The sequence below is a fragment of the Chelmon rostratus genome, chromosome 10 (genome assembly GCF_017976325.1).
Source record: "Chelmon rostratus isolate fCheRos1 chromosome 10, fCheRos1.pri, whole genome shotgun sequence".
Lineage (NCBI taxonomy): Eukaryota > Metazoa > Chordata > Actinopteri > Chaetodontiformes > Chaetodontidae > Chelmon > Chelmon rostratus.
The window spans coordinates 16,721,024-16,734,444 of NC_055667.1; the positions used below are offsets into that span (position 1 = coordinate 16,721,024).

The 13,421-nt window shown below is 41.9% G+C and overlaps 1 protein-coding gene and 1 non-coding gene across 2 annotated transcripts; both read right to left on the bottom strand.

Moving 5' to 3' along the window:
• Positions 1-91: 91 nt before the first annotated feature.
• snai1b (snail family zinc finger 1b) lies at positions 92-2,484 on the bottom strand. Its single transcript, XM_041946309.1, has 3 exons — positions 2,235-2,484; positions 1,382-1,918; positions 92-1,034 (listed from the first exon to the last, which is right to left on the bottom strand). Exons 1-3 carry the CDS (start codon positions 2,314-2,316, stop codon positions 853-855), a joined length of 801 nt encoding a protein of 266 aa, XP_041802243.1. The 5' UTR covers positions 2,317-2,484; the 3' UTR covers positions 92-852.
• A 10,023-nt stretch (positions 2,485-12,507) lies between these two features.
• Positions 12,508-12,579, bottom strand: trnaa-ugc. Its single transcript has one exon. It is a non-coding gene; the product is annotated as a tRNA-Ala (tRNA).
• Positions 12,580-13,421: the final 842 nt, after the last annotated feature.

The following is a 13,421-nucleotide window of genomic DNA, read 5'->3' on the forward strand; positions in this document are numbered from 1 at the left end:
AACTCATTTAGACTTTTGAGTCAATACAATGCCTGTTGAAATACTAATTAAGGTTGAAGCACAAAAGTAGGTCCACAGCAGGGTTTTTTATTAAACAAAAGCTTTTATTTACATGTGGCAGAAAAACAGTACACCCCATATGAAAGGCATTTTCAACAAAGTGGTTCATAAAAACTGTAGGTCAAAACTCATGTCAAAATAACGTCATCCAGACTGTAAAATGACAATATTGGTGAAGTCGTGTACCATTTTGGTCAAGATTAAGTGGTCCTTTCATGTCTCATAACGCACGAGTGTGGCATGAGGAGGGGCGAGCAGAGGGTCACCTGTTGTCGAGGTCACAGCTAACACGTCTCTCAGCACCCTGCCTCCACAGTACACCATACACAGGCAGCTGTCCCACACACACTTGCTCATATACACACCCACACACACGCCATGTATGTATAGTATGGTGAGGAATGACATCCCCACATACACACACAAACACACCCAAGCAGCTGCAAAAGGGCCAGAGTCCCGGACCGGCCGGCACCGATGGAGTTTCCTGGGAATTAACTGCATGTCCAGCTGCCCTCAAATCACACATACACACAGTTGACAGGACGTGGCAAAAAAAATGTGCTGTGCATACCAACATGAGCTCAAAAATCTACAAAAGTCCTGAAAAATTAAGGCACTTTAAGAAGTTATTTCATAAAAGCAACACAAGTCCAGTTTTCTGCCCCATCATGGCTTTGTGAGGGCGCCAACATCAATCTGTCCACTGTCCTCTGGGTTTATTGGTTCTAATTGGGACAATCCAGCAAGCAGCTTCAACTGGCTCATGAGAGCAGTTTAGGGAATGTGAGTCTATGAAGCAGGGCAGCAGCCAGAGGCGTTGTGTTTGTGCAGCAGGGACATGCGGCTGAAGGTCCGAGCGCACGAGCCGCACTGGTACTTCTTCACTTCGGAGTGGGTCTGCAGGTGGGCGCGCAGGTTGGAGCGATCAGCAAAGGCCCGGTTACAGTGTTGGCAGGAGAAGGGACGCTCACCTGAAAGGGGAAAAAATGGTTAGCATCAGGAAAACACTTCACACATTAACAGGCCAAAGGGTCTGACCTCTGGTCATTGTTTTTCAAATGGCCTACAGGCAACTAACAAAAGGGCAGGAACACTACCCTAACTCACTTAATGCAGATTGCCTTTTTTCATGCGTAACCATTGGGCTGAGATTAGATTAGATTGTCCCATGCTAAGCAATAACATTTGCTCACACATCAGGAGACATCAATGAATATCAATGAGAACAAGGTGCAACCAGCTGTTACATTTACAAGAGCTTGGGAATCAATACAATCACTCCTACATACTAATGACAAAAGTTGCTCTTGATGCATACCTGTGTGTGTGCGAATGTGCCCTCTGAGCAGCCACGGTCTGGAGAAGGCCTTGCCGCAGGTGGGGCACACACAGGGCAGAGTGTGTGAACGAATGTGCATCTTCAGCGCTCCCAGGCTGGTGTACTCCTTGGGGCAGTGTTTGCAGTGGAAGGCTGGACGTGTGGACACTTCAGTGGGAAGAGAAGGCGCCTGCTGCAGGGGAGCATAGTGGGTGAGCTGGTGGTGGGACAGTGCTGAGAGGCTGGTGTAACTGTCACTGCAGTGCAGACAGTGGTAGATGTGCTGGATGATGTCCGGACTGGGGGGATCTGAAGTGCGTCCGCCGTCCTCTTCTTCCTCACTGCTGCTGCTGCTGGAGGGAGAGCTGCTGAGGTCCAGGGGTCCCAGTGGCGAAGGGGACTCGGGGGTGATCGGGGAGAGAGGTGCAGGCAGGGTGTCTGTGCTGCTGAAGAATGGGCTGGTGGGGTAGCAGGTCAGGGGAGAGCTGTTGTTCTGTGTTGGAAGCTCAGCCCGTGGAAAGCTCTCTGGGACAAAAGCTGGCAACACAGAGGAAATGAAGTCAGGTGGATGGACAGATAATCGAATAAAGCACTAAACTTGTTTTCATTCTTGGTGTCTTGTTACAACCAGCAGTCAACATAACCCTCATCCATCTAGCTTTTCCATTAGCACATTTGCCATTTGGGTGTGTTTTCAACCCAGGAAACTACATGCAGGATAAGATGCCACATGAGCTTGTTTGATGCCTGATAAAGCTCTCTTTCCATCATTTTCATTGTGATTTACTCAGCATGTCAAATATGATCACAGATGCGTCAAATTAAGCCAATCAGTGAGGGAAAATTAGCTTACCAGTTTGGCTCTCCAGTTGGTTCTCCTTGTAGTATGGCTTCTTGTTGGAAAAATACTTCTTAACAAGGAATGACCGAGGCATGGTGAGGTCTGGCTTCTCCGATGAAATACAAATAATAATTCCGGAGTGCGCTCGGGTACAAGGATCTGTTCTTTAAACAGCTGCAGACTTCAGTCGGACGGAGTAAGAACGCCAGAGACCTGTAAGACCACTACAGAGGTAGGATGAATCTTGTTGACGGATCGCAAAGTTTCCTTCTCATATACTAACCAGAGGGGAGAAGCAGCGGGGTGGGTGGGCAGATCTCCGCCCAAAGACACACCCCGTGTTTCAGGGCGCCACCAGCCCCACTCACCACAGGTGCCCAATGTGCCAAAGGCTGGAGCAAAGCGCAAATCTAATTGTGCATTTCACGGCTGTAATGGCTCACTCTTCACCCGCTTGCACGCTCGTATTGTCATTAAATGTGAGCAGATGACTCAAATTCAAAGTGGAATTAGGCCGAATTTGTCTTTGCAAGGTGTTAGATGAGCAATGTGGACAAAAAAGAATCAAAGCAATGAAAAAGTGGCTTGCACACACAACAAACATGAAATAAATCAGGAATTTTATGAAGAGCTTTCTTACTCATTGTCCATTACTCACTGTGCATTCCTCTACTAAATGCGTTATGGCAAATTGAAGCTGGAGCGTCCTCTGTCGGCTCATAGATGGTCTCTGTGTGTGCGGTGGTTGTTTATAGGAAGGCCTGCTGTATATTTCCACACACACACATAGACACAAATGTAAAATGGTGAAACTGGGGTGAAATAATGTCCCACAGCTGCGCTGCTTATAGGTGAACTGGACTGCTCTCTAATACTATTAAGTGTATCATCTGTCTTGCAATCGTTTAAGAACATTTAAACCCTTTCCGTGTCAAATTAGTGACATCTCCTGATGGCTCTTGTCTTGCCTGTGCCTCGGGGGTTTTTACGCACCCTGGTGAGGTGGAGACATTTTGCGAAGGTGCACGAGACAAACGCTCTGTTCTCTTCACTCCCCTCAACACATCACACAAGGCACTCAGTTCATCCTGACCGCATACCTCTTTCTCTGTCTCTCTGCGGGAAATAAGCCCATTCAGATAAAAGGGCCACCGTTTCCCTGCCTGCTCACAGCACGATCTGAGGTAAAATTAGCCGAGCTGACAGAAACAATGTGATGACGTGCACGCAGACTGGGACCGATTAAATCTTGTGCCTTTAGGTGGCACGAAATGAAGCGACCCAGGACAATGCCCCGAGAGGAAATGGGTTTCAAATGTATCATCATTTCTTCCCCTTCCCATGCGTAAACGTAAGTCAAAGTGTGTGCGCAATCGACAGCGGCACAGCTCTCCAAAATCAAACTTGTTTCTTTGTTGCCTTTATAATTGACTAAAAACTCTTCGAAAGTAATAACTGGAAAACAGACGAAATGTTCATCCAATAATCCATGTTATACTGGTTCTTAGCTTCAAAACGGTTCTAGTGTTCCCTTCAAATCATCTTCATTATCTTAAATGCGTTCATCCTTCTTTTATTGTAAATGCAACCATTATTTCCCCTTTAACATTCGGGTTTATGCAATGCGCTGCGTTTTGCATGTGCGCATGAATTGTGCTACAAAAATAAAGTTCCTACAGTTTTTGTATGTGTTGGTGCATCCACCCCATGAGTCCGAAAATCAGGTGCCGGGCAATCAGACAGGAATGTCACAGTCTTCAGCGCTCCTGTTTAGCATTGCAAAGGGCCTAAAAGCACCGTGGTGGCAGGCTGAGCGGTGGTGGGTGAAGGGGGTATATGCACCTGTCTAAAGGCGCCATTGTCACGGCATGCCCAAAAGTTCACACGTCGTTAGAGAGCTTGTTGACGCCGACGCCACGTAGACTGGAGGTCACGAGGGCAGGGCAGCAGTAAAAACAAAAAGCAAATAGCAAAGACACACGTGAAAGTAATCTGAGCGCTGCTGAGGAAGACTCTGAGGGTACACGTGATGTCTGAGAACTTCAACTTAATGTTAGAAAGACGATCAGTATTGCTTAATTCGCACCAGTGGCTTGGATTGTGTTTTCCGTCTTTATTTCTCACTCACACACACACAGAGGAGTGATGACAAAATGAGCATCCACCTGACACACACAAACACACACACAGACAGTGCAGGAGGCCATAAGAGTGAAAACAGCTGATTACACACTGTTGAATCTGCTCTTCTGTGGAGAGCAGTTTGTCTGTGGGGCTGACTGCAGACAATTTGCGTTACAGCATGGTCAGAGTGACCTCATGACACACAGAGAACATGAAGACAAGAGAGGTGCCGCTCAGAACAGATGTCCTCTCTGGCCTCAGGACGAACCAGCCGGTGTTCCCACAGAGGCCCAGCTGAAACCTCCTCACACTGAAGATAAGGCAGCAGGCAGATCTTCATTCAGTGTAATGTTAGGGAGGCCTTGCTAACTGATGCCCAAAATATACAGCAAATTAATGATGGATGCCTTATAAAGAAATAGGAAACTGTGTGAGAAACACGACTGGAGCTTTTTTTGTACAACAAATGTTGGTTTACAGTTTATTGACAGTTTATTGATTCAGTGGAAAAGCTTTGCTCAGACTAGACCTCTAAAATCATGACATGAACAACAACCACACGCCTTGCACTCACAACAGTAGACGACACTAATCACGGCCTCAGTCGTCACTTCACATTACTGCCGTCAGGATGGAGATACAGGACCAGAAACTGGAGGAGAGCTCGTTTCTTGGGGAGGCTCTGTGTGTTTCTGTGTTGAACTGGCTGGTACAATAAAGTCAGTTACTCTGTTCTTGTTCGGGCTCTTGCTTATTGTAACCTTGTTGTGTATTTGTCATATTAATTAAAACACCTAAGACCAAGATGAGGTTGGTCGTTGGCTTGTGTTGAGTCATTAAAATGTCATATTGTTTTAAAAATAATAAGCGCATATGAAAAAGACGCAGGGTAAAGGTACATCACACAAAGGATGACGAGGCTCTTCCACAACCCAGAACTAATACTGCAAGGACAATACAAAATAATATGTTATAATATTTTACGTAGCATTTGTATTCATTGGCATCATTGTATATATTCTTTATGAGTAAATCCCTAAATAAGACTGCTTAAAAGAAAAAGTTTATATAGGTTTATAGGATTTAAGGCCACTCTAACAGACACAGGGTTTATTATTTATTGTTATTATAAGAACAGGATGGGGAAACATATTGTTCTATGTTGCATTTGATTGTAATGTGTATGCTGCAGTACTGCTGATTATATTATAGACTAGTATTGTACCTTGTAAATGTGTGTTCATGTATTTATGTGCATATATATACATATTTTTCATTATTTGATCTTACAAAACAGAAAATGAACATTTAAAGGGGAAGTTCTTCGGATTCTACACATCCATTCCTGTCTATGAGTCTTATGGAATAGTACTTATTGAATATGTTGGATAAAGCCTTTAGTGGCTTCAGAAGGAGCTGCACGAAGTCTGATAATTCGCCTCAAGTGATGTCACTGGAGTCAGTGTCAGTTGCGGCTGAAGATTACAAGGTTAAAAATGAAAAAAAAAATCTGGGGGTGTGGAGTTAGAAAGAAGTGAGTTTACCAGATATCTGCAAGCAGCTCAAGGCTAAATTAGCCACTACGAGCATAACACACCCATATCTCCAACTGAACTGTTGGCAGCCAGGTTGCATCGTGGGTGTTGTAGGCACCAGGCTTTGACAAAGAAGAAGAATGTGTAGAATAAAAGAGCCAATATCTCTGGTTCTGGTAACGATGAGAGCAATGATACTGATGGCGGCCACAGTTCTCCTCTCTGGTCTGAGTCCAGCTCGCAGTCCGCCTGACTCACCCCCTCCGCTGGATCACAAACAAGAAGGAGTGCCACCTGATGACAGACCCCCGCAGGTGTTCCCCAGTTTGTTCATTCAGTGGCTGCTGATAGTAACCGTTCGTTTATAAGCTCTTATTTCAAAAAGAGTGGCAGGAATATTTGTTTCAAACTATATTTTGTTGCCATTAAAGTTGGCAGATGCTAATTTGACTTATTCTGATGTGCCCCTTGGTGGCTTTTATTATGTTTTATTTATGTTTTTTCTTAATTTATTGTTAAATTAAGGCATAACACCTGAATAATTATTCAAGCAGTCTGATTCCAGGCTTGATGAGTTTCTTATATATTGTTTGAAATAGTTTAACTAGGTTCATATGTTAAAGGAGGCCCAAGCTGTTTTTTGTTTTTGTTTTTTTTTTGTTTTTTTTTTTGTGATAGCTAGTGTTTGAAGTAAGCATAAAACTTGTTTTTTCAGGATGATTTTGGATGCAGGGATGAACACAGAGGAAAAACATGCATCCCGTCAAACTCCTACAATAATAATTAATTGTTTTAATGGAACTGATGTGGCGTTGATATTAAAGATATTTAACTGAATGTTTTTTGAATGAGTGTTGGTTTTTTTTAAATTTTGACTTCAATATATTTCACATCATGTTTGTGCTGATGCGTGGCAGCCATATTGTACTCCAGCGTCCCTTCATGTGTTTGAAAAGGAGCCAACACCCAAACACCTATTGTAATTGTACAATGTGTTTTTTCCTAAAGTGCCAAGTACACAAGTGCAGCTTAGAGCCATGTTTTACATTTAAAAACCCTTTGCTGATAGCCTTTGAACAATCAGGTGCTTTGTTGCCATTCAGTACATTCAGACGACAGGTAACGATCACTTGAGCACATTTACATCTGATGTTTTTCCAGCCCTGAAGCACAAACACAGCCTGGACGCATTGAGTCGAGTTCTCCCCGATCATGTAATTATTTGAAGGAAAAAGTTAGGTCTATCAAAGTATCAGTCAGTGGGTGGATGTGACGAAACAGTGATGCTCCAGCTGAATCTCAACGAAAACTGATGAGTCTGCGATTATAATCCATGCCACCACGAAGGCCATTGTGGCTTGCTGTCTCTTCAAGTGGAACCAGTTTGCTATCTCTTGCCCTCCAGGTTCAGAGGTCCATAAGCCCAGCAGGGGGGAGATAAGATTATCCCGCTGGAATGCAGTGCTGGTCGTATGGACACACACTCCCACACACACACATGCAGTCTGCACACACTCCTATTGAGGTCTCTCCATTCGACACGAACACTCACATGTTTAAGTGAAAATCCATCTTGCTCAAGGAGGCTTCGACAAGGAGAGCAGCAGCCAGCATGTCCTGCAGATTGAAGGGTGGCCTCCCTGTTTGTTGCACCTCCATGTGGTTCCAACAGTAGATTAGATATTTTGCAATATAATGTTCAGACCAGTGGACGACACAAATGTGTTTTTTTCTGAAATGGTAAAACAAATATGTCACAATAATTGAAAATTTGTTTTATTTCCTGCCACTGTTCCTCCCAGGTGCCCACTGCGCTAGTCGGCTCTGTGTTACTGTGCTTTAGTACAATTTTAACAGAGGTAAAAGTGGAAGTAAAGGTACTCAGATTCTTAATTTAGGTAAATGTTGCAGTACCACACAGTAAAATACTTGATTACTTGAAAAAACATTGAACATATGACACATTAATGGACTAGTTATTAGTATTAGTATGTACATACTGGAGTGGCATGAAGCCAAGATGCTTAAATGTGGAGGTGGACAGACTATTCAGATCCTTTACTGCAGTAAAAGTACGAATACCACAATGTGAAATACTCAACTACAAGTAAAAGTCCTGCATTCAAAACCTTACTAGTGTGTAAGTATAAACAGCAAAATGTGCTTTAAGTATGAAAAGTTCTGAAAAGTACTCATTGTGCAGTAAAATGCTTGCTGTCAGTCTTTTATGATCATATCTGGTGTGTATTAGATTAATGTTACGCCTCCATTATTGTGCTGAGGCTGCATGTGGCATTTATATTCCATAATACAACTTTAGAAAAAAAGACAATCTGTTGTTGAAACAGGAGGAAAATGCAGTTCACAGTTTCACGTCTATTCCAGTTCGAAAACAGAAGAACAAACTTGTTTCCACTTTATGTGGCTGTGCAGCATGCACATATACGGCTGATAAACTGCTCATCAGATATACCTGTAGTTTTAATTCATCTGTCACCACCAGATAATTAATAACGCAACTTTTGCACGATGGCCTGAACAAACATTTGACAAGACAGCAGAGAGTTACATATGAGCAAACACACGCTCTTATATCCAGCGGCATAAGGGCAGTACAACGGGGTCCAGTGCGTGCTATTTACCAGTTATGAAGCACCTGGTCATCGTTACATGACTAAATAGAGACTTGTCATTGGACAATGTCAACATACATTTTACATACAACAATTATCACTGCAGATCTGTATATGACAAAAATACCTAAGAAGATAAATTATTCACTTTATTGAATGGGTGTTTATAGTTTATGGGATGCGGCAAATTGAGAGACTAGCCTGGACCCCAGATGGAAACACCTCCCTTATATGAGGCAGTGAAAGCTCAGAACCACAGTGTCAAAACGTAACGTGCAGGGTGTATTTCTGTTTAAAAAAACATGCAGTTCTTTTGTGTCCCTCTTGGCTCTCTATCACTGACACCAAGACAGCATCAAAAAACTTCAAGAGATGTGAGCAGAGGTGGAATTTGCCCAGATACGTGCATGTGTGTGTGTGTGTGTCTGCTTTAACCTTATCTGGATGTCAGGCAGACACCACAGTGCAACCGTAGGCACCCTTTGATATAATATATGGCACCATTAAAGGTCATCTAATGGTCAGTTGTTTATGTTCTGAGGGAAACTAACACTTCTGGAGGGACCACATGAAGAGTCAGAGAACTTCCCACACTTACTGACTAACTGCTGATTGTTAAAAAAAACTTTATGTTGCTATTAGAAGTTGTGTTTTTATCCTCTGCTTTCACATTGGTATATTCCCTTGTGTTGTCTTATTAACAGCACTTTGAGTTTCTTTCTTGTCAAAAGGTATAATACAAATAAACTTTCCATGCCTTAAGACATGTGCTAGAAAAATGTGAAAAATGAATTTGTTCTTCTTAAATATATATGTCTGCATTTTATTTTGTATGATATTATACAGTGAAATTGACATATATATAACCGTTAATTCTAATCACCATGTTGTTTGTATAGCTAGCTATATAGTTTAGTTACTGATAGAACACCAAGTTTCCTTGGTGCCATGTACCAACACATTCTCAATATAAATAAATAAGTACTTAAATGCCAATAATGTACCTACAAAGTTCTTCATTTGAGCCTTTATTTAAAAAATGAAGACATTCGAACAGAAGCATTTTAACAGGACTACAAACAGAAACACCAGTTAAAATAAAACTGAAAACCACAGTGATGCAACAGTCTAAGTAATATTAGGGAAGAATAACAATAAATAATAAATGTATAAGAATTAATTGAAATAAGAAGGCTAGAAATTTAAAAATGTCTTAATTTTTGGGTTGACATCCATTATATTATCATTGCAATAGTACTGTTCAAATACTGTTTTTATTCCTTCCAGCCAAGCAGCATTATGTATAAATCTGTCATCACTGATCTCTTCAGAGACTAATTTACAGTTTTCATACCAGCCAGGATCACTTCGGGTCAAGAGAGGAACAAACAATGAATTTGCACCACCCACTGTCCACATGGCGAACTGATCCCTACAGACGCTATTCTGAGATGAACCAGAAGGGGGCAGTCATACACTAATAATAACCCTGTCATTGACGTTTCCAGGTCAGCGGTTAAATCAGAAGTCAGACACGGTATCACCTTACTCGCACTAAAATACAGCAAATGTGCAAAGATCATTCAGATGATCTTAATATCACTCTGCAGCAATTGTCACAAATAACAATTAAATGAACCGAAAACCTGTTTTTGCACACACACACACAAAAACACACACAGGTGTGCACACACAGACATCATGGGCTAAATTAAAGTGGCTAGACACTGAGGAATGTGTGTGCGTTTGTGTGTGTGTGTGTGTGTGTGTGTGTGTGTGTGTGTGTGTTGAGCCTAGCCCTGGAGCTGGAAAAGGTCAACAGTGTTTGTTGTTTTGTCTGATGACTCAGCAGCAAGACCTTCAGGGTGGACAAAACAATATGTACGTTAATGACTCGGTGAATCATAATGACGAATCCCAGCTGTCACAGCAGCAGGGGAGATACACCAGACCTGTTTGCGGTTCTTGATTCAAGCAAGTCACATCTCTTTATAGTTCCACGCACAAGCTTTTCTTGGAAAACCCGAATGTGTGCCAAATTGGCAGATTTAATGTGTATACAACAGCTTTGACCTCTGATGTTTAAACTTATACCTCTGACCTTTAAATTCTGCGACCTCTCAGATTTGTCTGAGGCGAGCCAGTGCAGGCATGAAAGTGGTTAAAGACCTTCACGACTGAATTTTTGGGTTTTAATGTTTTCTAAAAATCAAACTGGGACACACACTGGACAGATTTCTATTAATATTTTTATAACAAGAGAATAGAGAAATACAAAATAAAAGCTGACGATACATATGTACATTTTATACAAAGAAATATACAAAAAATATGTAAAAAGAGATAGATATATTCTGACGCAAAGAACTATAAAAAATATTGCCCTAAAAATATAATGACAAAAATTGTAGAGAATTTCAGTTTTAGCAGAAATTCATGTGGAATGCACATGACATGCATTCTGCAGTGTGACCTGCAGCTAAAGTACAGTCAGCTGTTGCAGCTTCAGACGCGAGTGACTGATGGCTCTCCTCCTTTTCCACCGCCGGGAATGTTAGCTTGACACCTGGGGAATGTGACAATTATGTAAAGGCAGTCGTTTAGGTCATAATGTGCAAACATGATGTGAATGTGGGTTATGCAGTTACAGGCACCTGAATGGTGCATGAGAGGGTTTGACCCTCAGAGTGGTCTGGTTTCATGGCAGATAGTGTGTCCTGCTGGACAACCGGCCTTGACTAACTTGCTAAAAGCAGATGACATTAATCTATGTCAGACTTATTTTTTCTAGGTTAGGGGTCTATCTGGATGTGTGTGTGTGTGTGTGTGCTGCTTTACATAAAGTTTTACCGGATACCAAAATCATTGTTGCCCCCAGGGTTTCTGTCTGTCTTCTCATTCCTTCCTCTGACAGCAACCCTCTAATTTAAACATCTTCACTGCAGACTGGTTTTCTGTGGCAGTCGTCACTTGACAAAAAGTTTCCTGTTTAAGAATACCCAATTTTAAATGAACTCAATTTTAAACTATTGGCCTGTAGTGTTAAAAAGATCAGCCATCATACACAACATCAGTATCAATAGTTGATATGTTGTTAGTTGACCTTTATGTCTGCCTTACCTCCAACCATACAGATAAATTTAGGTTAAAAAGGTTTGAGGGGGACTTTTTCCAGGTCTGTTACTGACATGTATGACTGAGCTCTTTAACTCTGAAACACTGGCTTTGCTTTACACCCCCTAGGCCAGGGAGCCTGAGCTACATACACCCCTAATGAAAATGATTAACGACAACTTATACAAGCATATTTATATTTATTTGGCCAGAAATGTATACAGGACACCACTCTCTACTACAACTACATCTCCTCGACTTAAAACAGATAAAATATATTGTGTCCATATTCTTATTCTGTTGTGCATTCTTATGTCTCACACTGCTCCACATTTCATACCCTATGTCCCATATTCAGTTTCCAATTTCTTACAAATGTATACTTATAATTTTAAAATATTTGTCTTTTATAACTGGACGATTAAGTCTATTGAGGCAGATATTAAGCATTTAACAAATGTGAAACAACATGTGATGAATCTTTATATATATATAATGTTACTAAAAAATAAAACAGATTTCATTTGGTTTATGTTCACAGAATAATAATAAAGTAATAATAATCTGAGACTTTCAGAGAAAACTCACTGAGCTGGAAGACAAAGCTTCAACATCCATTCAATATTTATTTCCTTGCACTATTTGTATAGTTTACAACTCACAGAAACACTTGGCTTGTATATAGACACTTAATTTTGTCTAATCTTTTATCTAGGTGTATTTTATCTTGTATGTCTACAAACATACTTCTAAACGATATTTACGCTATTAATACATCCTTAGAGAAGCAACAAATCTCAGATACTGGATCGTGTGATTTCTAAATTAACGATCATACCGCCGCTCCCGTCGAGGAGGAAAATGCGAACACAAAACGAGTGGAGATGCCGGGGATTGAACCCGGGGCCTCGTACATGCAAAGCACGCGCTCTACCACTGAGCTACATCCCCAGTTAGCCTACAGGGCTCAACACGCTAATTTAAAGGAAGGCAATGTTGTACACGTTAAACCCTGTAATGGGAGACGAGAGGAGTTGAGCGAGGTATTTTTGTTCCGACTGAGGCCAAGTTATGTAACGCCAGGTCACACTTTTACCCTGGTTTCAACCCTTGACCCAGCACCATGTAACATGTTTTATGTATATGTGTGTGTGACATTTTTTTGAATGGATTAAAAAGCCCCGAAACGCCTCATCCCAAGAGACTCTGAGCTGTTTATAGTGCTGGTTTTTAAACACAAGAACTGAACTGACGTCAGGGTGAATGACTGGAAAAGAAGCAGACGTATTTGTAGCTCAGTTTTCTTTGATTTAAGCCTTGCTTGGTGTTATTTTTGGCCTGCGGGTCACGCTTTGGTTTTAGTCCGGGGTCACATCTGACCAAGGGGCTCCTCTTCTTCCCACGATAACTTGGGACATAATGGTGAGGATGAGAACAAATGTCACGAAAGAGACAGAGACGTGAACGTATACCACACTTCCAAAATTCAGTGCTTTCGAACCACCCAAGGGACCCTAATCCTTTGGAGAATTTAAAATAGCTCCCTCGTTATGTTTCATCCTCCAGGGGAGCGTGAATGAGGGGCTGCCACCCCCCCTCAGGAGAGCACAGCCTGTCCTCACTCATGCTGTGTTTATCAGCACACCCTTGCCAAGGACACCACTTCCAGGCCCTGTTTGCTTAAGCCTTGTAGGGACAGACCCATGGGATGCACGCGTGGCATGGGGGCTTTAGGAGAGATGAAGAAGGGAACGGGAAGGAAAGAATGAGACAAAGGGTGAGAGACTAACACC

Bases quoted from the DNA above. Each gene is read 5' to 3' on its own strand.
- snai1b (XM_041946309.1), bottom strand. From the start codon at position 2,316: ATGCCTCGGTCATTCCTTGTTAAGAAGTATTTTTCCAACAAGAAGCCA. The intron at 1,919-2,234 runs GTAAGCTAATTT...CTGTGTTGCCAG, and splicing joins CCAACTGGAGAGCCAAACTG to CTTTTGTCCCAGAGAGCTTT. The intron at 1,035-1,381 runs GTATGCATCAAG...TTCCCCTTTCAG, and splicing joins GCACATTCGCACACACACAG to GTGAGCGTCCCTTCTCCTGC.